The sequence below is a fragment of the Tenebrio molitor genome, chromosome 2, assembly GCF_963966145.1.
Source record: "Tenebrio molitor chromosome 2, icTenMoli1.1, whole genome shotgun sequence".
Lineage (NCBI taxonomy): Eukaryota > Metazoa > Arthropoda > Insecta > Coleoptera > Tenebrionidae > Tenebrio > Tenebrio molitor.
Window position 1 is genome coordinate 28,360,784 of NC_091047.1, and position 24,122 is coordinate 28,384,905.

The following is a 24,122-nucleotide window of genomic DNA, read 5'->3' on the forward strand; positions in this document are numbered from 1 at the left end:
TCGCTGAATTTGTAATGGAATTTTAAAATCACTTTAAATAATATAAAAATATAATTAATAATTATAATTAATCAACTTAAGTACATAACATTTTTGGTTTACGATACAAAAATTTCCGATAATAATGCGGAATCTGGAAAAGTGCCCCGAATGCTTGCAGCGTTTCCACGTTGAATAGGTACCAAGGGAAATCAATATAAAAATAATTTTAATAAAATACATTAAAAGTTCTAGATGTTTGCCAGACTGTTTAGTTACTGGAAACAAAATTATAATCTTGTTTTCTTTGTTTTAGTTCAATACTCCAAACCTAAAAATAAGAATTTGGCAATATTTGAGTCGTCACATCATGAACCAGATTCTTGTAAGAACGTGATAATCCACCTTCAATAAGATTCGGATTATGTCATAAAAACACTACTAAACATTCAAAATTTGCGAAAAGTTCTAAACAAACCATTAATAAAATGTTTACTCGAACACAGCAAAATTAATTGGAGTTGACAAACACGACGCAACAAAATTTTATTGATGATTAACCGGGAAACTTTATTTACTAGTGTAAAATTATTTAAATAACCTTAATAGAGATCATCGTGTTCGTCGCTTAATTGCTCTGATTGTTTACAGCACTAGCGGGAAGTTGGCGATAAAAAATCTCAATAAATAGGGAGTTTAAGTGAGAATCGTTCAGTCGTAATCTGCCACCAAGATTGCCAATTACAATTGTTACAATGTTTAAATTAATATTTATACTTAGCGTAGGCTACCTCACCTTTCAGTATGCTTCGGCAGCGACAGGTAAAAATCTTTTCATTATTTTTATCATTATTTAACAAAAATTGTTATTTAAATTTTTTCAGACAAAGTGATCTGCTATTATCAGAGCTGGTCATCATCGTCTTTCGCTCCTAGCGACATCGACGCCAACATCTGCACTCACGTCAATTACGCATTTTTGGGCATCAAAAGCGACGGAAGTCTCCGTCTCGACGGCGACGACAGTAAGTTCCTTTCCGATTCTTGGTTCAGCGTCTATATCCGAGCTTTCAGATGTTATCAAGAAGCTCAGCGCAGTGAAGAAGAAGCATTCCAAGCTCAAGTTGTTGTTCAGCGTGGGAGGCTGGTCCGAGGGGTCTTCCACATTTTCATCGGTGGCGGGTAGTTCTACCAAAAAAGCGAAAATGGCGTCGAGTGCCATCGAGTTCTTGAAAAAATACAAGTTTGACGGTATCGACATAGACTGGGAGTATCCGGCCAAACGAGGAGGAAAATCTGCTGATAAGGTAATGCAAATAAAGGTTAAAAAAAATTGAAAGATTAATTGGTGAGTTTTTCAGAAAAATTTCGTAGATATGTTGAAAGTTCTTCGCAAGAAACTGAAAGCTAAGGGGTACTTGTTGACTGTAGCAGTGGGGTCAGGTCCAGAGAGTGACTCCTACGACGTGTCCAAAATTGCACAGTAAGTCTCAAAAAATAATTTTTGGATTTAAAATTCTCGTAAAAAAATTTACATTGCGAAAAGAATAGTGACCATTTTAATCCTAAAGTAAAGAAGTCCACCAAAAAATGTTTTTACAAATTAATTTTTTTAGACAAGTTGATTTCATCAACGTCATGACGTATGACTTCCACGGTGCCTCCGAAGGCAAAACTGGCCAAAACGCCCCTTTGTATGCTTCATCGAAGGACAGCAAGTGGGAAAAAGATAACGCCAACTCCGCTGCAGCTATGAAAAACTGGAAAAATAAAGGCGCCCCCACCAGCAAGCTTATCCTGGGGTTGGCTTTCTACGGCCACTCTTACAAACTGAAAAATTCCAAAAACCACAACTTGGGAGATCCCATAAGTGGAGATAACGGGCAGCTTGCATACAGCCAGGTCCTACTTTTTTCTTTTTTGTTGACGTCACGAGTATAACATATTCAATTTAGATCGTGCGTAACAGTTCTTAATTCCTGTTTTAGATTTGCAAATTGAAGGATGGATGGAAGGAGGTGTGGGACTCCCAGCAGAAAGTCCCCTACAAGTACAAGGGCACCACTTGGATCGGCTTCGACAATCCTCGCTCCATCAAAGAGAAGGTCAAGTACGCCAAAAAGCAAAAATTCGGCGGAGTGATGATGTGGGCCGTCGACCAAGATGACAAGAGCGGCTCTTGCGGCACCAAACACGCCCTGTTACAAGAAATTAAAAAGAACTTGTAAATAAATCACTTCGCTATTACAGAATCTTTTTTATTATAATTCAAAACTATCTCACATAATATTGTTTGAATTCAAATAATTATGACAAATACAAATAAAAAAGACGGTGCACATTGAGCCTGAACATTTAACTGTATAAATCGTCTTCAGGATCGTCTTGGAAATTGCCTTGGTCACCCCCTGTCCCTCCCGGAGCGGTGGGCCCGCCGGTTCCGGATGGGAAACGGAAGTTAGTACCGAAACCGCGCGACTGTTGTAATGTCTGTGCGAACATTTCGTATTTTCTGATGTCGTTGTCTGACACCGACCTCCGGGCGAATCGCATCGCCTCCTCGAAGTGAGCCCGGGTAATTTCCGGCACCGGATCGTCCTCGTCCAACTGAAAAATTGTCGCAAAAATCATAATCGTTGAAGTACAACGATGAGGTGCTACCTCTCACAAAGCACACACATTAACCACACGCACACAAAGCTTCTCGTTCTGATCGTTTCTACTCACGTCCATAGCAGCACTGTTGGGGTTCGTGGCCCTCTCGCGCTCCCTTCTGATTTCGCTTTCGATGCTCTGACGAATGGCTAATTTGCACGCCCGCTGACAGATCTCGGTCAAATCAGCACCCGAGAATCCGTGAGTAACCTTGGCTATGTAGCAAAGATCCACGTCTTTCGCTACTGGAGATTTGCGAAGATTCGCTTTGAATATTGCTTCTCGAGATTTCTCGTCTGGTAGTGGAATATAAATCAATTGATCTAAACGTCCAGGTCTCAAAATGGCTGGATCGATGATGTCTGCAAATGTCAACGGTCAATAAACTGTCGTTATTCGATCAAAGAATGATCTAACCCGGTCTGTTTGTGGCGCCGATGATGAACACGTTCTTCTTCGCGCCCATACCGTCCATCTCTGTTAAAATTTGATTAATAACTCTGTCGGCAGCGCCACCTGCGTCGCCTACGTTGCCTCCTCGAGATTTGGCAATCGAGTCCAGTTCGTCGAAGAACAAGACGCAAGGGGCCGCTGATCTGGCCTAAAAAATCATTAATCAAACGATCACTTTTTCTCTTTACATGCAATGCAATAAACAATGTTATTTGAAATATTTTTAATAAATTCAAAATTACTAAACTGAAACAACAGCAAGTGATGCCAACATACTGTTATATTGACAGTACGGATGTCGTTGAAAAACTATAGTTTCATTTTCGGCTATAATACAGGGTCTCTATAAATGATTGTCTGGTCAAGCCAGCCTTGGAAAAATATTTTACTGTTCCGCTTTTTTGAAACCGATGCCAAATTCTAGTTCGTTTTCACGGTCATTTCTGACATTAGTGACTGACGTTTCGTTTGCGCTTGTCAGTCGAGTTTTGGTTCCTTATATTCGTTTTATCGCAGTTAATCACAGTTAATATACACCAAAAATCAGTATTTTTCAATAAAAATTGCAAGTACGTCCGCTTTTAGAGGTAAATACACTGGCAAAATTTGTGAGGTTATGCTTTAATGTTTTATGTTTTATTTTAGCTTTATTTTCTTTACAATGGTTTATTCTGTTGAACAGAACACGTTCATTGTTGTTTTTTACTTTCGAAATGGAAGGTTTAATAATGGGGAATTATCTGTTTGTAAAAATGAATTCCATCAAAATATCTGAACAACATTGTGAACAGATTTTTAACAATCAGAACAATTAGCAGGGGTAAATCATTAGGACGAGCACCAGTATCTGATGAAATACTCAAGGATTTGAAAGAAATGGTGGAAAAGACTACAGATATCAATAGCCTGTTTATCTCAACAATCTGGTGTACCACCATGCACTTGTCACAAAATCATTAAAAATAGGCTACAACTGCATCTTTATAAAATTAGTGTTGTACAAGAACTCCAACCTGCAGATTATCAAAGTTGTGTTCAGTTTGAAAATCACCTCAATTTCATAATTTGGAGTGCTGAGAATCCACACCAATTTGTAGAGACTCCTTTACATGTTTTGAAAATTGGTGTGTGGAACTGTGGATAGCAGTGTTGCTATACCCTTAACTAAGAAAAGCTGCAAAATATTTTTGAAAATAAATGAACAATTGTCAAGTGTTTAGAAGTTAATGGGGGACATTCTCAATCTATTTTATAAAAAAATACCTATTTGTTATCGTTTTCTAGTATTGTAAATTATGTTGTTGAATACATTTGATTTTATTGAAAAACCAGTAAGACTTACTTGTTATGAAAAACACTGTTATTTATATTGGAAGAAAAAATGGGAGTCAATACCATATTCGACAATTCAGTCTAGGTCGTATTTACCACTAGCATAAAACAAGAAATGTGAAAGCACTAAAGCAGACAAAAAGGCAGTATCAAGTATTGTATTGTGGTATACGAGGACAAGGTGTTCTCAATATTTATCTGTTTGGATTTGTTCTCATACCAATTCCTGTACAGTGTGTGGCGGTACGATGGGGGCAATAATTGTTCCCCTGTGGGTGTTGATATTAAATAATGAATACATTAATGTTAGCAAGAGGAAAGCACAGTTGAAACTTGTCTCTGGTTAAAAGCCAACAACCTAACCTGAAAATGTGACATTCATTAATTGCCGAACAAAGCGGCACATTCAAAATTTGACAACTTTTCATGGCTGGCTGGACCCGACAATCATTTATAGAGACCCTGTATAACTAGTGGTATGATTATTATCGATGATATTATGAGTGAAATTGAGCTGTCCTGCTTCAATTTAATGATTAATCATACCACGTGTTATATTCGATGAGACAATATAATGAATGCAATTATTCATTTACTTGTCAAACTGAAAAATTTATTTCAATCAAAAATCGTATTGACGAAAGTAAACAAGATAATAATGTTTTTGTCTTTTATTATCGCTGTGATGAATGTGACTTTTTTTCTTAATAATATTTCCCACGATCTCGACCACGACCTGTATTTTAACCAGCCTGTTCAAAAGTGTAGTTTGAGCGATCCCCGCAGAACGCTAGTGTACAAGCGCTTTTTGGGGATATTAATCTTAAGTTTTTGTCACCGAGAATTTTTCTTGTTCAAATGACATTTTAAATTTGAAGTTAAAAAACACCTTGTTTTTTGCTGCTTTGAAATTAAATTTGTGAATTTTTTCCTCATTGTTCGTTGTTTTTGTGTTTAGTGTTGTTCTTTTCTTTGTTATATTGCGTACTGATTATTACTTTCAGTGAAGCGCCCGTTTCTCGGAAACATTTTCATAATGCATTTTTAATGAATTGAACAGACCGATTATAATACAGCAGGTCGTAATATTTCCACTTGTTTTATTGTCATTATTGACAGCTGACATAAATTTCAAATTTAAACGTCTTGATTTTTGTAATGTAATGAAGTCATTTATTCAGCAATTTGCGGGCGTAAATAATGCCTTTTGCACCCTAATGCCTAAAAGAACAACATTGGCAACCAACAACGTTACCCTTGATTTTTGAGAACGAATCATGTCATTTATTTTTTCCCTGGGCCCTTGTGTTTATAATTCCGCCGCGGGCCAAAATCACCTCCTTCACGTGACATACAGTTGCGGACACGGAGTCAAATTTATGTCAATTCAAAAAATGTCAATGTAAGCCACTCTTTATTGTCATTATGATTGACGTTTGAAACTATTTGACATTTGAAAGTTTATTTTTGGCATGTGAGTTGCACCTAAAGCCAGTTTTACATTTCTATGTCAATGGAATGACAAATCGTCCAAGATTCCATGTCCGCAATAGTACTATTGGGGACACGGAAAACTGGGCAGATGTGTCATTCAATTGTTAAAATTTTTAAACCATTCCTTAGCTACTCATAACCAAGCTTAAGTTAATTTGACAGTTTTTTTGAAAATATCAATCATAATGAGGGTAAAGGTGCATTTACATTGACACTTTTTGAAATGACAATAACAGACTGCCCAGGATTCCATGTCCCTCATTGTACAAGTCACCAGTTTTATTGCCAACTCAAACAGTAAGAGCGCGTTCATAAAATATGGGCGAAGGTAGAGTGTGGGGAATATCACGTGACTGCAGTGTCACTCCGGCATTATGAACGGAATCGGGTAAACGCGTGTTTTTTGTTTTTGTAAATGTCAACATTGTCAACTCACATTTAATTGTCATTTATTTAACCACCTGCTTAAATGAAGATCAACAGATTAAAAATGCAATTTGACGAAAGAAAAAGAAAATTAATTGTTTCTGGGGCATTTTGTTCTGCAAAAAAACGTTTTTTCCCTGTAAATTTGTTATCACCGGATTCAATACAGGAAGGGGAAGAGGAGAATATAAGTGTGGTTGCACAAGGAATACCTTTAAGAATTGGATATGTTGAACGGATTGCACCAGGGTTAACCAACAGATAATTTCAAATGCATTGCAGTCAGCCATTCCAGTTTCGAAAATGTTGTCCCCATTGTTGAAAACATAATTAAAAAATGTAGTATAAAAATACCTTAGAACATATTTTTTTCACGCAGCCGCCGCTTCACTGCCGCCAGATATTTGACAGACGCCAAATATGACGTATGGGTAATTTCTCCCGCACCGCTAGACATCGGTAACATGGGCGGCACACTCCTTGTGTCACTCTAAACATTTGTGAACGATCTGGGGTAGCGTGATTATTCCCCCAATTTTAATTTGTGAACGGCGTTTGGGTGACCCACGGGTAACCTTTATACCTACCCAGAGTATTTATGAACGCGCTCTAATTGTTGCTCACGCGGTATTATGCAATAATGGTTATGAGCATTTCTCGATTTATGTAATTTAAGGTAATTTTGATTAATTATTTTTTTATGGACAACTGTGATGAGAGTAAATGTATGTTACTTATTAAGTTTTTCCGTTACGAGTGCAAAGTTTTGTTATAAATCCTACTCGTATCTACCTATCCATCCATAATGGTACCGACCTTGTCGAAGATGTCTCTGACATTGGCTTCCGATTCGCCGAACCACATCGTCAGAAGCTCCGGTCCTTTGACCGAGATGAAGTTGGCCTGGCACTCGTTGGCGATGGCCTTGGCCAACAGGGTCTTACCGCAACCTGGCGGTCCATAGAAGAGTACTCCACGAGACGGCTGCATTCCGAACTTGAGGAACTTATCCGGATGCTCGACCGGATACTGGACCAACTCTTGGAGTTCTTTTTTGACGTTGTGCAAACCGCCGATGTCCTCCCAGGTGGTGTTGGGCACCTCGACGACGGTTTCTCTGAGCGCGCTCGGGCTGCTCTTCGTCATGGCGTAACGGAAATTTTCCATCGAGACGGCCAACGAGTTCAGCACTTCGGCGTCGACCTGATCGTCGTCCAGATCGATAAGGTCCATCTTCTCGCGGATCTGTTGGAGCGCGGCCTCCGAACAGAGAGATGCCAGATCGGCACCGACGTGACCGTGAGTCTCTGCCGCAATCTGCTCCAAGTCGACGTCGTCGGCGAGCTTCATGTTCTTCGTGTGGATGCGCAGCACTTCCAACCGTCCGGTGGCGTCGGGGATGCCGATATCTATCTCTCTGTCGAAGCGGCCGAAGCGACGCAGGGCCGGGTCGATGGAGTTCGGTCTGTTCGTGGCTGCCATGACGATGACGTGGGAGCTCTTCTTCATGCCGTCCATCAGGGTCAGCAGTTGCGAGACGATGCGTCTCTCGACCTCGCCGTGGGTTTTTTCTCGTTTGGGGGCGATCGCGTCCAACTCGTCGATGAAGATGATGGCGGGTGAGTTCTTGTCCGCTTCTTCGAAGGCTTTACGCAGATTGCTCTCGGATTCGCCGGCCAGTTTGCTCATGATTTCCGGGCCGTTTATCAAGAAGAAGAACGCGCCGGTCTCGTTGGCCACTGCTCTCGCGATTAAGGTCTTTCCCGTACCTAAATTACACAACAAATATTAAATCTTACACATTGGCCAATCCATTCATTTGTAAGTTAACTTTGGATAGTTGCACCAACGCCAGTTTAAGTTAACTGTGGGTTAAAATGCTTCGTTACTTTACCTATTGTTATCGTTATAACAATGTTTTCGCATACATACATATTTTAATCTGCAGTTAAATTTAACTCTCGTTGGTGGAACCGGCCCTTAATACGACAAATTAAAAAAAAAATCTCTAAAATGTTTTTGTAGCATATTCCAAGATATTTTTTACGATAACCTATTTAAAAAAGAGGAGCTGTTAAATTATTGTCCTCGGATGACTCATTAGCTTCATTCAACGAAGATGTTGCTGAAGAACTTAAAAAAAAACATCCTTCACCATCTCGCGAACTTTTTTTCCCAGACCCTTTCAAACCAGGAGACATTAGTTTAATAGTCAATGAGCAAAACGTTCGAGAAGCTATCAGTTCATTTCCTGCCGGTTCTTCACCAGGTTTAGATGGCATGAGACCACAATACTTGAAAGATATCATATCTTTGTCAGCGGGTGAAGCAGGTCAGAAGGCACTAAGAGCTTTAACCAAACTGTGCAATTTTTTATTATCTGGGCAACTTCCTTCAGAAATCTGCAATTTATTGTATGGCGCGTCTTTATGTGCCCTTAACAAAAAAGATGGAGGAATTAGACCGATCGCTATCGGAAACTATTTGCGAAGATTGACCTCAAAGCTAGCCTGTTTTCAAAGTCGAAATATTGTAAATTCGTATTTATCTCCACACCAACTTGGAGTTGCAACTAAACAAGGATGCGAAGCAGTAATTCATACCACACGAACCTTTGTTAATAACGATCAAAACCGTGGCAAAGTTCTTCTTAAATTAGATTTCAAAAATGCCTTTAACTCAGTCGAACGGGATTGTATTCTGAAAGAAGTCCAATGTCATACCCCACTTCTGTACCCTTATCTTTATCAATGCTATAGAAATCCTTCAACTTTATTTTTCGGTAATCATTTAATTTCTTCTTCTGTTGGAGCTCAGCAAGGAGATCCCTGCGGTCCCATGATTTTTAGTCTTGCCATTCAACCAATTATTTTATCTTTGGATTCTCAAATGAATATATGGTATTTAGATGATGGAACCTTAGCTGATTACCCAGAAGTAGTTTTATCCGACTTTAAGAAAGTTATAAATTTATCTCAGGAAATTGGCCTTGAATTAAACTTTAACAAATGCGAGATCTTTAGCTGTTCTGGAGACACAGATTTAAAAGTCATAAAGGAATTTCAAAATTTTGCACCAGGCATTAAAATCTGTGACCGAGAAAGTTTATCTCTTTTAGGCTCTCCAATCTTTGACCAAGGTTTCAAAAACACCGTCGAAAAAACTATAATTACAGTTGAAAATCTTTTAAACAAAGCTGAACTCCTTAACAGACACGTGGCTTATACTTTAATCAAAAACTGTCTTTTCATACCAAAATTTAATTTTTTATTAAGAACAACTCCATTTTGGAAATTTTCTAATTATGTTAATTCAATTGATTCTTCTTTAAAGTCTTGTTTAGAGAGAATACTTAATTTACGTTTAACTGATTTACAATGGCGTCAGTCCACTTTACCGATTAGATTTGGTGGTCTGGGAATTCGTCGCATTTCCGATATTTGCCTCCCTGCTTTCCTATCTTCAATTAATGGGGTTAAAAAGCTTGTTTCTTTATTACTAAACTCAAAGGATAATGAGCTTAATATTCACCATTATGATGAAGCTTTAGCAGCCTGGGGTGTAGCAAATGAGAACGAAATACCAACAATTCCACAATTTCAGAAGAATTGGGATAATATTAATATCAAAGGAATAATTGCCAATGACTTAATCTTTAATTCACCTAGAGACTTGGCTCGTTTTAAAGCTTTGCAATGCAGAGAATCAGGATCTTGGTTACATGCAATACCTTCTCCTAATATTGGTACTCTTTTAGATAACACTTCCTTCCAAGTTTGTATTGGTTTAAGATTGGGTTGTAATCTTTGTACACCTCATATTTGCAAATGCAATGCGAAAGTTGACGAAATTGGCACCCACGGTCTAAGTTGTTTCAAAAGCAGTGGTAGATTTTCAAGACACACTGAAATTAATTCCATTATCAATCGGTCTTTAACTTCAATTCATGTGAATTCAACTTTAGAACCAAACGGACTGTCTCGGGATGACGGAAAACGCCCAGATGGGATGACTTTAGTACCGTGGATTAAAAGTCAACCTTTGGTTTGGGACGTTACTGTTGTAGATACACTTGCAGACAGTTACGTATTGAAATCATCTGAAGTCTCAGGTTTTGCCGCTGAAATGGCTTGCAAACGCAAACATAGCAAATATAGTTCAATCATTTCGTCAAACTACGTGTTTAAAGGTTTAGCATTTGAAACCTTAGGCCCTTGGTGCAAAGAAGCCATCGATTTCATTAATGTCATCGGAAACCGACTTATCGCGGAATCAGGCGATTCAAAATCAAAGAAATTCCTTTTCGAGAGGATTTCCCTTGCCATTCAACGTGGAAACGCTGCAAGCATTCGGGGCACTTTCCAGATTCCGCAATATTATCGGAAATTTTTGTATTATAAAACAAAAATGTTTATGTAATTATGTTATAATATAATATTGTTTATTTATTTAAAAAAATCTCTGAAATAAATGGATAAGCTTCACTTTACACAATTCGTTAAAAGTACAAGATTTAAGTTCTTTCGGATTTTTACACATCTTTGCATACTGACAAAATCAAAAATAAATAGCAATTTAAAAAAAATTAAGATCTTTAAATATACAGTGTCATTTAAAATCTAGTTATAAAAAAATAGCTGCTTCCAATGTAGAGGAAAATGTACATTTTTTTGTTGTCAAAACCTTTCTTCCCCTAATCAGATTAATTTTTTTGTTCTCTTCAAGACGATAACATCGTCCTTGTTGATTCGTCTTTATTTCTCTTTTGGTGTTATACTTTTTTGGTTTAATGTCTCATTTTGACTACAACGATGTCGTTTAACCTTATTGTAACGATTTCCGTCAAGATCGAAAAGATAAATCTATTCGAAGCTTATCGATACTCTACGCCTTAATGTATCGGGCATTCAAATGACATCCTGGGCTGAGTAGGCGTTGAAAAAATTAAACCGTTTAGAACAGTGTAAAGTTTGAATTTCCCGCCGTTTGACACGAATGAGATTTGTTTATGTTTAATCGGGACATAATTGAACGTGTTTGTTTTCAGCAAAGGGTGCCCTTAGATATTTGCTTCGAGAATAGGAATCGTTACGTTATTCTATTTTTGATGTAAAATTTTTGGCTCTAAATTTTAGGTTAGCTGTCAACATACTCCAATTAATCTACGCTTTAAAAAAGCACAAGAATTGACGGTTTCCAACGCCTTCCCAGCCCAGGATTTCATTTGAACGCGCGATGTAATGTCTGAACAGTTGTTATTGCCTTTTAAATTTCTCCTTAAATATTTCTAGAAGCAATTATATTATATTTAAAAACTATTCATCTATGGTGTGGTTGCCGAAGCTGTGGAGTAATAAAATCGCGTCATTGTTACCTGCATTTACAAACTCGCTCTGCTACGACGACACTTGCCAACCTGAAGTCAGTTTTGAAAGAGACAAAGGGCCGTATGAATAAAATTGAGTATGTGCTCATACTTCACTTTTTGTGAGCATTTGCTTAAAATACATGAATAAAAATTCTATCATTTGCTTTTGCTAAAAGTAAAAGGACACGATTTGAGCATTTACTTCAACTTTAAGCTCTTGCTCATTTTTTGAGGAAATTGTATGAATAAAATGAAGTACATAAATGCTTCAGTTGTTGAGTATTTACTCCAAAATTTGTGATGCTAGTCAAAACGAGAATCATCAACACAAGTAAGACACCGTTTTACGTTAAATCTTTAAAAAGATGGCAGATTTTGTTCGCGTCAGAAATGTTAAAAGTTATAAAATAAGACGCGAGCCTGTAAACACTGATTTTAAAGTTTTAAAGTATTGTGACAAGAATAGTAATAATTGTTCCAAATTCATACAATATAACACAAAAATTAATAAATATTTAGAGCTCTCCGTTGCTATGAGAAATCTTTGGTGTTTAGAAAAAATTTCGATTTTACCACTTGTAATTTCAGCAACGGGAATAGTACCGCAATCTCTTTTTAAAAATTTAAAAATTCTGGATTTAGATAACACATTGGTAGTTGAAATTCAAAAAGGTATATTATTATACTCATGTCACATCGTGAGGAAGTTCCTTAACATTGACACAGAACATAATACACAACAAAGTCAAAATGCGGAGGCGAGACGCCGGTAATTATGTTGATAAGCACTGCACTATTCTTGATAGTAATATCCGTAATAGTGTATGTACTGCGGCAAAATTGCCGTGCCGCCGGGTGGGGGTGGGATACGAAAAATGCGTTATTATTGTTATTATCTGCCTGCCTCCCATCTTCAAATTCGTCTCTCCTGTTTTCTGGAAGAAGAGTCTTCCGCTTCGTATTTTATTTTTAGCCGCTAGACACACTCTTATACTGGGTTCGCTCGCAGTTGACGTTGAAAAACACACAAATTTTGGATGTGCCGCAGCCTCGCAACATGAGACAAACTAGTAGACTGATTTCCGGCGGTAACAGCTACCGTCACATATCGGCGATATTAATCTGATTCATGTTATGAAGCTTGAGGTACATTAAACTACGCCACCAACGCCAACTGCGATGGGACAATAATTTATAATAACTCTGTACTTTGAGCAAATGCTTCGTTAAAAAAAAACGCGCCTTATTGCTCTACCTCTGTGTTATTGTAGAAAAGAGTAAAAAGTACAAAAACAATAAAAATTCACCATTTCTACATGCTGTAACTACGAAACTCTTGATCTGACAAAAAAAAAACATAAAGAACAAAAAATGTAGAGCATTGTATGGTCTATATTTGTATAATAACTTAGATAGACGTCCCTATTTCGCACGAGTAATGAAATAATCCCAAAAAAGTGATTTTTCACCCTTATTCTCCAATATGGCGGAGCGAGCGGTAACCCCCCAAGGTGGCAAATGCAGCAATATTAATAGTATGCCTAATAGATGATACCTGTCAAGTGTAAACTTTTATGTACCTTTTGTCAGGTAAAACCTACCTATTGATTGGACTAGTTTTAACTGATTTGATTGAGATCCATTTGATTTAATTTTCTTAAGCATTTGCTCATACAAGTGAGGTATTCGCTTCGAAGTAAAAGGTTATTCATACAATCCGAAGTAGATTCTTTTACTTCCATTTTCTACTTTCAGCATTTACTTTAACTTTATACTTATACTTTGAGCAAATGCTTTAATTTTATTCATACGACCCAAAGTGTAAATGAGAAATTCAAATAACTTGTCTTATTACGTTTTATCTCAAGATCTTGCAACACTAGCTTTGCTGTTGTGCATGTGATCACTCCATAGTTTCAGTAACCAGAACGTACGTGGTTGTCTTCCAATGGTGTGTGTTACGATTTAAATTTCGCGGTAAATCGTAAAGGCGAGAACGTTCTAGAACATTCCAGAACGGGCTCTCGGACCCCGACTTCCGGTACCGGCCGCGTCAAGTAGGCGAGAGGAGGGGAAAAAGATATAAAGGTGGAACCGACGCCATGAAGGGGCTCTCGACAGGTTCTCGACAGGTTCTCGACTAGTGCAGGAGAGGTTAAGACCGATCCGTGTGTGAGTGTCGTGTTCGAAGGGGGAGATAAGGGGGTGTTTTAGTGTGCAACAGGAGCTGGCGAACCCGTGGAGGAAGACCAAATCGGCTGGAAAATCATCTTAGAAGAATCCCGACCGAATCGCCGCGGCGGATAAAGGCTTCCTTCACGAGGGTCAACGACCCTACGCCAAGCGGAGTAATTTCGTCATCCTGTTGGACCGGCGTCATCCCCAAGGACCCCTCCGGAGAGCAGGACCTCACACAGGACTGTCCCTGGCCGAGGAACCCGAGCCCAGGAGCAACACGTATCTGGCAAGGTCCTCCAGCGTCTTTCTTTCTGTAGTCCGCCATCTTGGCTCATTTCTTTTACATTAATACATGTTATCAGACCGGGAGTGACCTCGCCAGAGACGACGCGCTCGCTGGGTCTCAACGTTTTTTTGATATCATCTTATCACTTTGCCTTGTAGTTTTTCCACCTTTTCACCGGGGCCCAAGGCCTTACAGTTCACGTTTTCCTCTGGGAAGGGTCGAGGGGAGGAAGGACCCGAGGACTATCCGAGGATACGGGCGGCGTGATTGATCAGCGGCGGAAGAAGGACTCGGAGGACCTTCCTCCAGCTCCGTTCTTCCCAGGACTCATCTTTTAGATTCCAAATCCCAGGCCCGGTGTAAGGGAAGTTTTGAAAAAATCTTTTTTTATCTTAAATTTGTGACTTATTAATTTAGAAGTTTAGCCTGGTAGTACCGGCACTTTTTGTGAATATCACTAGTTGTTTAAGCGCCATCAGCGTATCATTTTGGAACACTTCTGGACTTCATTTCCTTTCATTTCACATCTTACCATTACTTTTGAACCTTTTGAATTGTTAATCTTATTTTTTTTTGTCGTAAGAGTCAAAGCTTTAACTTAGTTTTCAGTGTAACATTTTGAGTTAAATTCTAATATCTCCCTTGTTAGACTACAGTGTATCGCCCGCAGTGGCATCTAGGTTGGCTTTATTTCATTAATTTGTCTCACTGTATATCTAAGAAACGAGGATTAAACTTAGTTATTAATATCATCTGTGTTTCTATCCAACACCTGGTATAACACCGTGTTTGTAAATCAGCATTTGTACTTTTCTACAGTCTTGCTCTCGAGACGTTAGTGTGTATGTGTGCCGGACCTGGAGACAATCAGTCACGAAAAGCGTTATTTTAAATTATCCCCGGAGTAGTTGGGAAATTTAAATTTTTACCAGTTGTGGTAGAGAATAATAACGTAACATGGGGGCTCAACCGGGATATTTATTGGACTGATTGGCTCCGGTCTTGGTGGTTACACGCCTCGAGAGTACAGAGGTCACGGTGTTGCCAGGAGTTGGAAGGAACCTTGGTAAGATTCCATATTAAAGTGTTGCCTTGAGAATTTGAAGGTGTTGTTGCCGTTCCGTCGGCGTGATGAGGAGAGCTGTTGTCCCCGGAGTTTCCGAAGGAGAACCGAAGTTCGCCGTCAACGGAGAAGTTTCCGTTTGGGACTTTCTCCATGGTGGAGGGCCGCAGTTGGCCATGGCTCGGGTCATTGGGGGCCGTGATGGGGTTTCGTTTGGAGAGGTGCGTGCTGCCCGGAGGAGCAATACCCGGGAGCCCGACCTAGAATCGCTGCGGTGTATTCTGGAACCCCAGACACGGACGGTACTGCGGAGTCCTCTGAGCACAACTGGCGTCTTCGTCCACCTGGAGGAGAACCTAAGGGACGAGGTACCAAAGACGAGCGGACCTAGGGGAAGTCTTGGAGCGCCGGTGACGCAGTTGCCACATTCACGTCGGGGGACAGGTAGCACCGGAAGGGTGAGACAAAATGAAGTACCGGGAGGTTCACACGGTCGTAGCACTCTCGTCGAGAATTTTTGTGTTCGTCAGTTGTTGAAATATTTTCCCGTTTGTTTTCTTGTCGGAGATTTCACGGGTTCTGGGACTTCGGAGTTTTGGTTATTGGGACGGTTAGCGCTCGGGAGAAGACATCGGATGCGGATGTACCGGAATTTCACCGGAGCGAGCGGCTAACGCGCGGCCCACATTTTGGTTCAGTCTCAGAATTTTCGTGCGTCGAAGCCGTGAAATGTTTCGTTTCGTTTGTTTTGTCGTTTTCGTTTTTCGTTTTGTGTCATACCTCGCCCGCCCCATTGGGTGGAAGGAAGGGCGAGAGGCTGGTCACACGGGGTTGTCTCAACACCATGACAACAAAGGGGACCCCTCAAATTTATTAGGGCGGTTGGATGGAGTGCGAGGCAGGTCTCAATACGCGCAATTCACATCTCAACCCATTCGGTTACGAGAAAAATACCGATGCGCGACAGTAATAAGATAAACAAAGGACGGTGATCGCCGCGACGCGACGTGTGGTATCTTGGACGCGACTCGACGCTACGTGATAAAGTACTTCGGTGTACTATTCGAGTGGAGACGCCACTGGGGCGGTTCCTACCCCGAGTTGCTCTCGTGAGAGTACGAAACGAGAGTAGTTGACAAAGACGTTCGGTCGTCGTAGGTGGAAGTACTCGGAAGGTGGACGCGCCCCGTGTGCGATGATACGTGGTCGAGGACATGCGCCAAGATAACCAAAAATTTATTCGGATGTGACATTTTTAAATTACAATCTCAGATTGTCAAACAGACTCGTTTTATTAAATCGCAAGATTTTGCTACGTGCGGACGCATCGTCGTCCGGGCATTTCTTTTCGTGAGTGGTGTTGGAGTCGCACTCAAAAATTTTCATTACCGGATCGGAGATCCTACAGTTTTATAGGGCGGTTGGATGGAGTGCGAGGCAGGTCTCAATACGCGCAATTCACATCTCAACCAATTCGGTTACAAAAAAAATACCGATGCGCGACGGTAATGAGATAAACAAAGGACGGTGATCGCCACGACGCGACGAGTGGTATCTTGGACGCGACTCGACGCTACGTGATAAAGTACTTCGGTGTACAATTCGAGTGGAGACGCCACAGGGGCGGTTCCTACCCCGAGTTGCTCTCGTGAGAGTATGAAACGAGAGTAGTTGACAAAGACGTTCGGTCGTCGTAGGTGGAAGTACTCGGAAGATAGACGCGCCCCGTGTGCGATGATACGTGGTCGAGGACGGGCGCCAAGATAACCAAAAATCTATTCGGATGTGACCTTTTAAATTACAATATCAGATTGTCAAACAGACTCGTTTTATTAAATCGCAAGATTTTGCTTCGTGCGGACGCATCGTCGTCCGGACATTTCTTTTCGTGAGTGGTGTTGGAGTCGCACTCAAAAATTTTCATTACCGGATCAGAGATCCTACAGTTTTATCGGGAGGTTGGTTGGGAGCGCGGCAGGTCACTTTCGCGATTTTTTTTTTGGTATAAGTACACCGGTTCGGCTCGCCGTCGAAGAGCGAACGGTCGCGTAGTCAACATCTGGGGGGCAACAAGTGAGTCGTTGCGTTTTTGCGTTTTCCATCTTTGTCTGGTTGTTGCGTTTCGTGAACCCGAGGAGTTTCTAGTTCGCAAGGGGCGAACGTTGTGTTTTCGGACGTAGTGTCGTCAAGATTGAGGACCCGGTGGACGGTAGCGTGGTCGTCGACGTGGTGCGCGGACGGTCCGGGGCGAAAGAAGGAGAATCGTGGTGAGGTTCATGTAGGGTCGAGTGTCCTCAGGAGGGCCGAAGGTTGAACGGTCGGGGAACTCGTCGCCATAGCGCTGCGGCGGATTTAGGACCTCACGCACGGAAGGCCGAGAGTGGTTGAACGCGTTGATGCGGATTTGGTTCCTCGCTCTTGCTCTAGATCTTCGCGCCTTCCACGCGACGAAGAAGAACTTCCACCGTGATGTCGTACCGTCCCGGGAAATAAGTCGGTTTTTGACGACGAGCGCGCCGGTTTTCTTTTGGATTTCGTAGCTCGGGGGAACGAACGCACAATCATCGACGTGGGGCACGGGCGAAGAGCGCGCCGAAAGGTTTCCAGCGACTCTCGAACTTGACCCACCGATGTTGACAAACTTTTAAATTTTTCGTTGTGTCGTTTCAGAAACTTGTGCTCGGTTGTGACAGCATCGGCTACACAGCAGCACATGGGGGGTTTTCAGTTTTTCATTTCGTTTGGGATTTCAGCTTGTAATAGATCCTTCAGATCGTATCAATATGGCGGTACTATAACCGGCAAGGTCGAGTCCAGCGACCTGGGGCTTCACCCCAAACCGCAACCATCGCCTGGACTTATAATGATAATAAAAACACTATGCGAACAATCGACTTTACTACGTTTGGGCATCGCTCAACTTTCGCTCGGAACCGCTTTTATAAAAATTTCGCTCCGCTCAATTTTTATCATTTAGGGGAGGTCGTGTGTTACGATTTAAATTTCGCGGTAAATCGTAAAGGCGAGAACGTTCTAGAACATTCCAGAACGGGCTCTCGGACCCCGACTTCCGGTACCGGCCGCGTCAAGTAGGCGAGAGGAGGGGAAAAAGATATAAAGGTGGAACCGACGCCATGAAGGGGCTCTCGACAGGTTCTCGACAGGTTCTCGACTAGTGCAGGAGAGGTTAAGACCGATCCGTGTGTGAGTGTCGTGTTCGAAGGGGGAGATAAGGGGGTGTTTTAGTGTGCAACAGGAGCTGGCGAACCCGTGGAGGAAGACCAAATCGGCTGGAAAATCATCTTAGAAGAATCCCGACCGAATCGCCGCGGCGGATAAAGGCTTCCTTCACGAGGGTCAACGACCCTACGCCAAGCGGAGTAATTTCGTCATCCTGTTGGACCGGCGTCATCCCCAAGGACCCCTCCGGAGAGCAGGACCTCACACAGGACTGTCCCTGGCCGAGGAACCCGAGCCCAGGAGCAACACGTATCTGGCAAGGTCCTCCAGCGTCTTTCTTTCTGTAGTCCGCCATCTTGGCTCATTTCTTTTACATTAATACATGTTATCAGACCGGGAGTGACCTCGCCAGAGACGACGCGCTCGCTGGGTCTCAACGTTTTTTTGATATCATCTTATCACTTTGCCTTGTAGTTTTTCCACCTTTTCACCGGGGCCCAAGGCCTTACAGTTCACGTTTTCCTCTGGGAAGGGTCGAGGGGAGGAAGGACCCGAGGACTATCCGAGGATACGGGCGGCGTGATTGATCAGCGGCGGAAGAAGGACTCGGAGGACCTTCCTCCAGCTCCGTTCTTCCCAGGACTCATCTTTTAGATTCCAAATCCCAGGCCCGGTGTAAGGGAAGTTTTGAAAAAATCTTTTTTTATCTTAAATTTGTGACTTATTAATTTAGAAGTTTAGCCTGGTAGTACCGGCACTTTTTGTGAATATCACTAGTTGTTTAAGCGCCATCAGCGTATCATTTTGGAACACTTCTGGACTTCATTTCCTTTCATTTCACATCTTACCATTACTTTTGAACCTTTTGAATTGTTAATCTTATTTTTTTTTGTCGTAAGAGTCAAAGCTTTAACTTAGTTTTCAGTGTAACATTTTGAGTTAAATTCTAATATCTCCCTTGTTAGACTACAGTGTATCGCCCGCAGTGGCATCTAGGTTGGCTTTATTTCATTAATTTGTCTCACTGTATATCTAAGAAACGAGGATTAAACTTAGTTATTAATATCATCTGTGTTTCTATCCAACACCTGGTATAACACCGTGTTTGTAAATCAGCATTTGTACTTTTCTACAGTCTTGCTCTCGAGACGTTAGTGTGTATGTGTGCCGGACCTGGAGACAATCAGTCACGAAAAGCGTTATTTTAAATTATCCCCGGAGTAGTTGGGAAATTTAAATTTTTACCAGTTGTGGTAGAGAATAATAACGTAACATGTGTAACACTCGTCATGTGATGCTCAATTTCTTGTCGACAAAATTCAGAAAAATTCATTAAATTCTTTTTCATACAACTGACATTAAAAGTGACGTTTTTAGTGGAAGCTAATTTGATTAAAAATTGCTCTTTATAACTTACCGTGTTAAAAGTATTTTTTCTATAATTGATTCAAAAAATTAAAATTCACGCATAGTTATCTGTGCCTGAAGTGGGTCATTTTCTGACGTGTATTTTTTTTTTTTCATTGTTAGTAAGATCGAAACCATAGAAACCATACAAAACAGTGTGTGAAATGCAATTTCACGCATACGACTATTTCTGTTTTTCATTTCACGCACTGTTTTTTATTAGTTACCTAGCAACATGGTCACTGCATTGAAACTTCAGACTTCCTTCAAAAATTTGAATTTTTAATTTAAATTTTTTGAATCAATTATAGAAAAAATATTGTTTATATTTCGTGCGCGAAAATGTTTTTGTGCATTCAAAGGCTTATACTGCCTCGACCTTCGTCTCGGCGTAAAAGACCTTTTCAAGCACAAAAAACACTCTCTTCGCGCACTTAATATAAAAATAACTATTTTAACATTAGTAAAAAAAAACTTTTAACACTAGTTTTTTTTTTTTTTTTTTAATTTATAAATGTTAAAGTGACTCTATTTGCCGCTTTTTCAATATCTGCGGGAAATCTGTCGTCGATATCGGCATCGCTAACGTCGTTTTCTTTGCATTCCATGTTTACGAATGCAATAATGTGACCTTTCTAATAAACAAATGTCAATACAAGACTAGCTAAGTACCTGATTTTTGCCGCAGAAATTAAAATAAACATCAAAAATACGACTGGGTTTTTTAATGCAATGCAAACCAGTTGTATAAAAAATAGATGTATGATGGACGTGTTAAAAGTGATTTTATTTTGTTCGTGGGGTTGGTCAACTCGCTGCGCTCGTTTCCCAATCTACCCGCCTTACAAAATAAAATCTCACTTTTAACACTTACATCATAAATAACTATTTTACTGTGGTTTGGCATAGTAAAAATTAAAAACTATTATACAGTCACCTAAGAATTATAACGTTAGTCTGCAGGTCGAAAAGGTTGAATAACTGAGCAAAAATAATTAAGGTAAAATAAAACAAACCTTTAAGCGTCGGTCTTTGGTTTGAGATATTCAACAGGACAACATTTGATTTGTTTCCAATGTCCAATTTTAACTTTCCTTAAAATAATGTTTTTTCGTTACTGTTTGTTTTGTTAGATCAGCAATAATTAATAATTTGGTATAGGTTTATTAACAACGCACACTGCTAATTTCAATTAGCAGTCATTTAGTTTTGAACCAACAATAACAGTAAAAACTTTTAAAACCAGTTCTGCATTTAATAACACGATGGGAGGGTACCAGGTGGTGTATCTTGAGACTCCGTAGCAGTTTTCTCATTATTGAAGTTAAAATGGAAATCTATATCTATACTTGGGCCAACCAACAGATATAGTAATAAAAAAAAGGGGATGTGGTCTAGTTGCGCAGAACGATATACGCCGAAGTCTGTTTCACAATGAAGCAGGTTCTTTCTAACACATAGAGAACCAAAAGTCTTGAAAAAAAACTATTTTGTAATACAAATCGAAAAATGCCAAGGAAAACAAACAAACATAAACACGTGGTCAAACTCCCGAAGCGAGGTTAAAACGAACGAGATGGCGGATGCCGTCACATAATTTTTGTGGATGTACATCAGGCTTTCGAAAATCTGCGCACGATTTGAATAAGCCAATTGGAAGCTGCTATTTAAAATACGCGGGCACTAGGGGGCGGTTTTATTACTATATCTGTTGGTTGGCCCAAGTATAACACTAACGTTGCTTTAGTCTTTCTTGTTTATCCATTGTATAAAAAATTATTAATTCAGTTGTAACTTTTAAATCTAATTATGGTTATAAATTAATCTCATCATTAGTCAACTAGCTAGTAGGTACAAATATTTTTAGCTGCTTGTTTTCTTTCCGTCATACAGTAACATGATCGCATTATTTTTTCAAGAAAATAACATAATCCAAATACTTTGAAACAATTGAAATTCGTCAATAAAGAAAGTGGCAATGAACAACATATGTACTCGTATTTTGTAACAACTTCAACGTAAATGTTTTAGTGTTATTAGAAATAGCCACCAGAATCTTTGACTAACACCTAACATATTAGGGGACGATTTTTTCTGTTTATATGTTTTTATAAGTTCTTCCTCTTGCGAGTCCTTTTCTCAAGCTTACAAAATTACTACGTCCGATGTCAAATTGAATTTTTTCGACTTCTGAAGAAATTTATTCCACATTCCATCAACAAATAATAAATGTTGCAAATGAACACCAATTCTTTACATCGAAAGTTACAAACTTCAGAATGTTCTTTACCTACTGAAGTGGTGAGTTCTGTTTTCTCATTCCTTTTCGAAATGTTCACACATTCATTATTTATTCTGCTTCATGTTAAGTTTAATAAAATATACAAAAAGCACTTCAACTCCGTTGCAATCAGTCAAGTCTCTAGACGATGAAACAACTATAGAAGCTTTAATACGCTTCCCTTCACTCTACGGACAGATCACAATTACTTAAAAGAATTAAGTCGATAGCCCGCGTTCTTTTTGAGAAAATAATTTTTTTATTCGACGAGCAGAAATAACCCGGAACTTTGTATTTTTGCTAAAATTTACCTATTTTAAATGCTTTCTTCGTCATCCTCATTCTCATATAAACAAGAAATATTGTTCAATTCTGTGTTGACAAAATCAAAAATTGGTTTTACTCGTCCGAGATATAATTTTCGAATTCGCAATCGACACGCAAACAATTCATTTGGCGAACTCAAAGCTACCAAGCCACTGCACCCGAATGGTGGGAGGCGAAAACCTTTTTCCGCCGGTCTCTGTTAATGAGCTTCGCTTAAACAACAGAGTTCACTTGACAGTTTCTTGGCAAATTATTTATTTAAAGCGAAGTAAATATTTTTTTTTTAAACTTTTCCAATATCTTAGTTACATTTGACTCGCTGCATGTGTATCGAAATTTTCAATATTTCACATAGGTCCCAGCAGAGTGAAGTTTACGATGCGCATTTTTGATTAATCGAAATTCATTAATTATTTTTTTCAAAACTATCGATATTCGCGAAATTTTCAATTCACTGTTGGAAGCGCTGTACTTTTTAGTATAAATATACAGAAAATCAAAATTATAGCTTCAATAGTTGAATTAAAACAGCGTTCAATGTTACGAAAAACGTAGTTTTTCGGACTACACCTCAACTACGTAGTTATAAAAGCCGTTTTCAAAGTTCGGTCTTATTAAAAAAAGTTGTAGATGACCATTCCTTATGCCCCAAAATGTTCTTTACAAAATAGGATAGGTCTCATTTAGTTATACCTTTGAATTAATAAGAATCATAATTGCAGTCCGATTTTACTCCACTAATAGAGCGCGCCGACACTGAGGATCTTGTGGTGGGAGTTATTCGCTAGCGTTTAACCATTTTTCGCTGGTCTCTGCTCATTAACAATTAAACTGGAATGTATTTATTTACACTATCTTCTGGTAAGTGAAATAAAATGTGCAGATCAACCGAGGCGTACACCTACGAATAACTTGTCGACAACTACCAGAACAAACAAGTTTTTTTTAACCATATTTAAAGTAAATTTTTCAAAAAATTGCTACTTGCCAGGCAAAGATGATTTACAAACATTCTGAGGTTAAAAATAGCATTTTTCTCATAAATAAAATGTCACACCTTTCTTTCCCATTTTGAAAATGTTTTGCAAAAACTTGATTTTTTTATCACTGACCTGGAGGACCGTACAGTAAAATTCCGCGTGGAGGTTTCACGCCTATCGCTTTGAAAAGTGACGGATGTCGCAGAGGTAGCTCGACCATCTCTTTGATTTGTGCCAGTTGTTTCCTACAACCACCGATGTCGTCATACCCCACAGCGTTTAGTGCCTCTTCTTCTTCCTAAAACAGTGTCCGGTTTGACAATTCAATTCTCCCACACCGTTTGACGGTAACCCACCTCGCGTTTGATTGGATCTCCGTCACAGTGGATGACGGTATCAGGTGCAACGATGCAATACGGTGACGGTTCCGTTTCGACCACTTTAAATTCGACGGCTCTCATGCCGCCGCGAACGATGAAGACGTCGCCTTTGTGGATTGGTCGGTAAGCCTCCAGGAAGTATGGTTTTAAGTACACTTCGAACAGATTCCTGAAAAAAAAAATAGAAATGAAGTGCATCAATTAGGACGAAGTCGATACCGTGAACTTTGCGAAAGTGGAATTAGGCGCCCTATATCATTTCGTTTTAATGCCATATTTATCGAAGGTGGCAGTGACATTTGTTTCATTGCATTTTACGCTCTCGCTGTCGTT

At 39.8% G+C, this 24,122-nt stretch overlaps 2 protein-coding genes across 2 annotated transcripts in view; one reads left to right on the forward strand and one right to left on the reverse strand.

Moving 5' to 3' along the window:
* The first annotated feature begins 643 nt into the window (after positions 1 to 643).
* LOC138123664 (acidic mammalian chitinase-like) lies at positions 644 to 2,231 on the forward strand. Its single transcript, XM_069038444.1, has 6 exons — positions 644 to 801; positions 864 to 1,004; positions 1,054 to 1,286; positions 1,341 to 1,462; positions 1,596 to 1,881; positions 1,968 to 2,231. Exons 1-6 carry the CDS (start codon positions 735 to 737, stop codon positions 2,205 to 2,207), a joined length of 1,089 nt encoding a protein of 362 aa, XP_068894545.1. The 5' UTR covers positions 644 to 734; the 3' UTR covers positions 2,208 to 2,231.
* LOC138123661 (transitional endoplasmic reticulum ATPase TER94) overlaps positions 2,222 to 24,122 on the reverse strand; it is a 34,831-nt gene continuing 12,930 nt past the window's right edge. Inside the window, exons 4-9 of the mRNA XM_069038439.1 lie at positions 23,766 to 23,958; positions 23,542 to 23,707; positions 7,156 to 8,108; positions 3,052 to 3,235; positions 2,707 to 2,996; positions 2,222 to 2,586 (exon numbers count right to left, since the gene is read on the reverse strand). Coding sequence (XP_068894540.1) covers positions 2,335 to 2,586; positions 2,707 to 2,996; positions 3,052 to 3,235; positions 7,156 to 8,108; positions 23,542 to 23,707; positions 23,766 to 23,958 — 2,038 coding nt within the window. The 3' untranslated portion in view covers positions 2,222 to 2,334. The remainder of the gene's footprint in view (positions 2,587 to 2,706; positions 2,997 to 3,051; positions 3,236 to 7,155; positions 8,109 to 23,541; positions 23,708 to 23,765; positions 23,959 to 24,122) is intronic.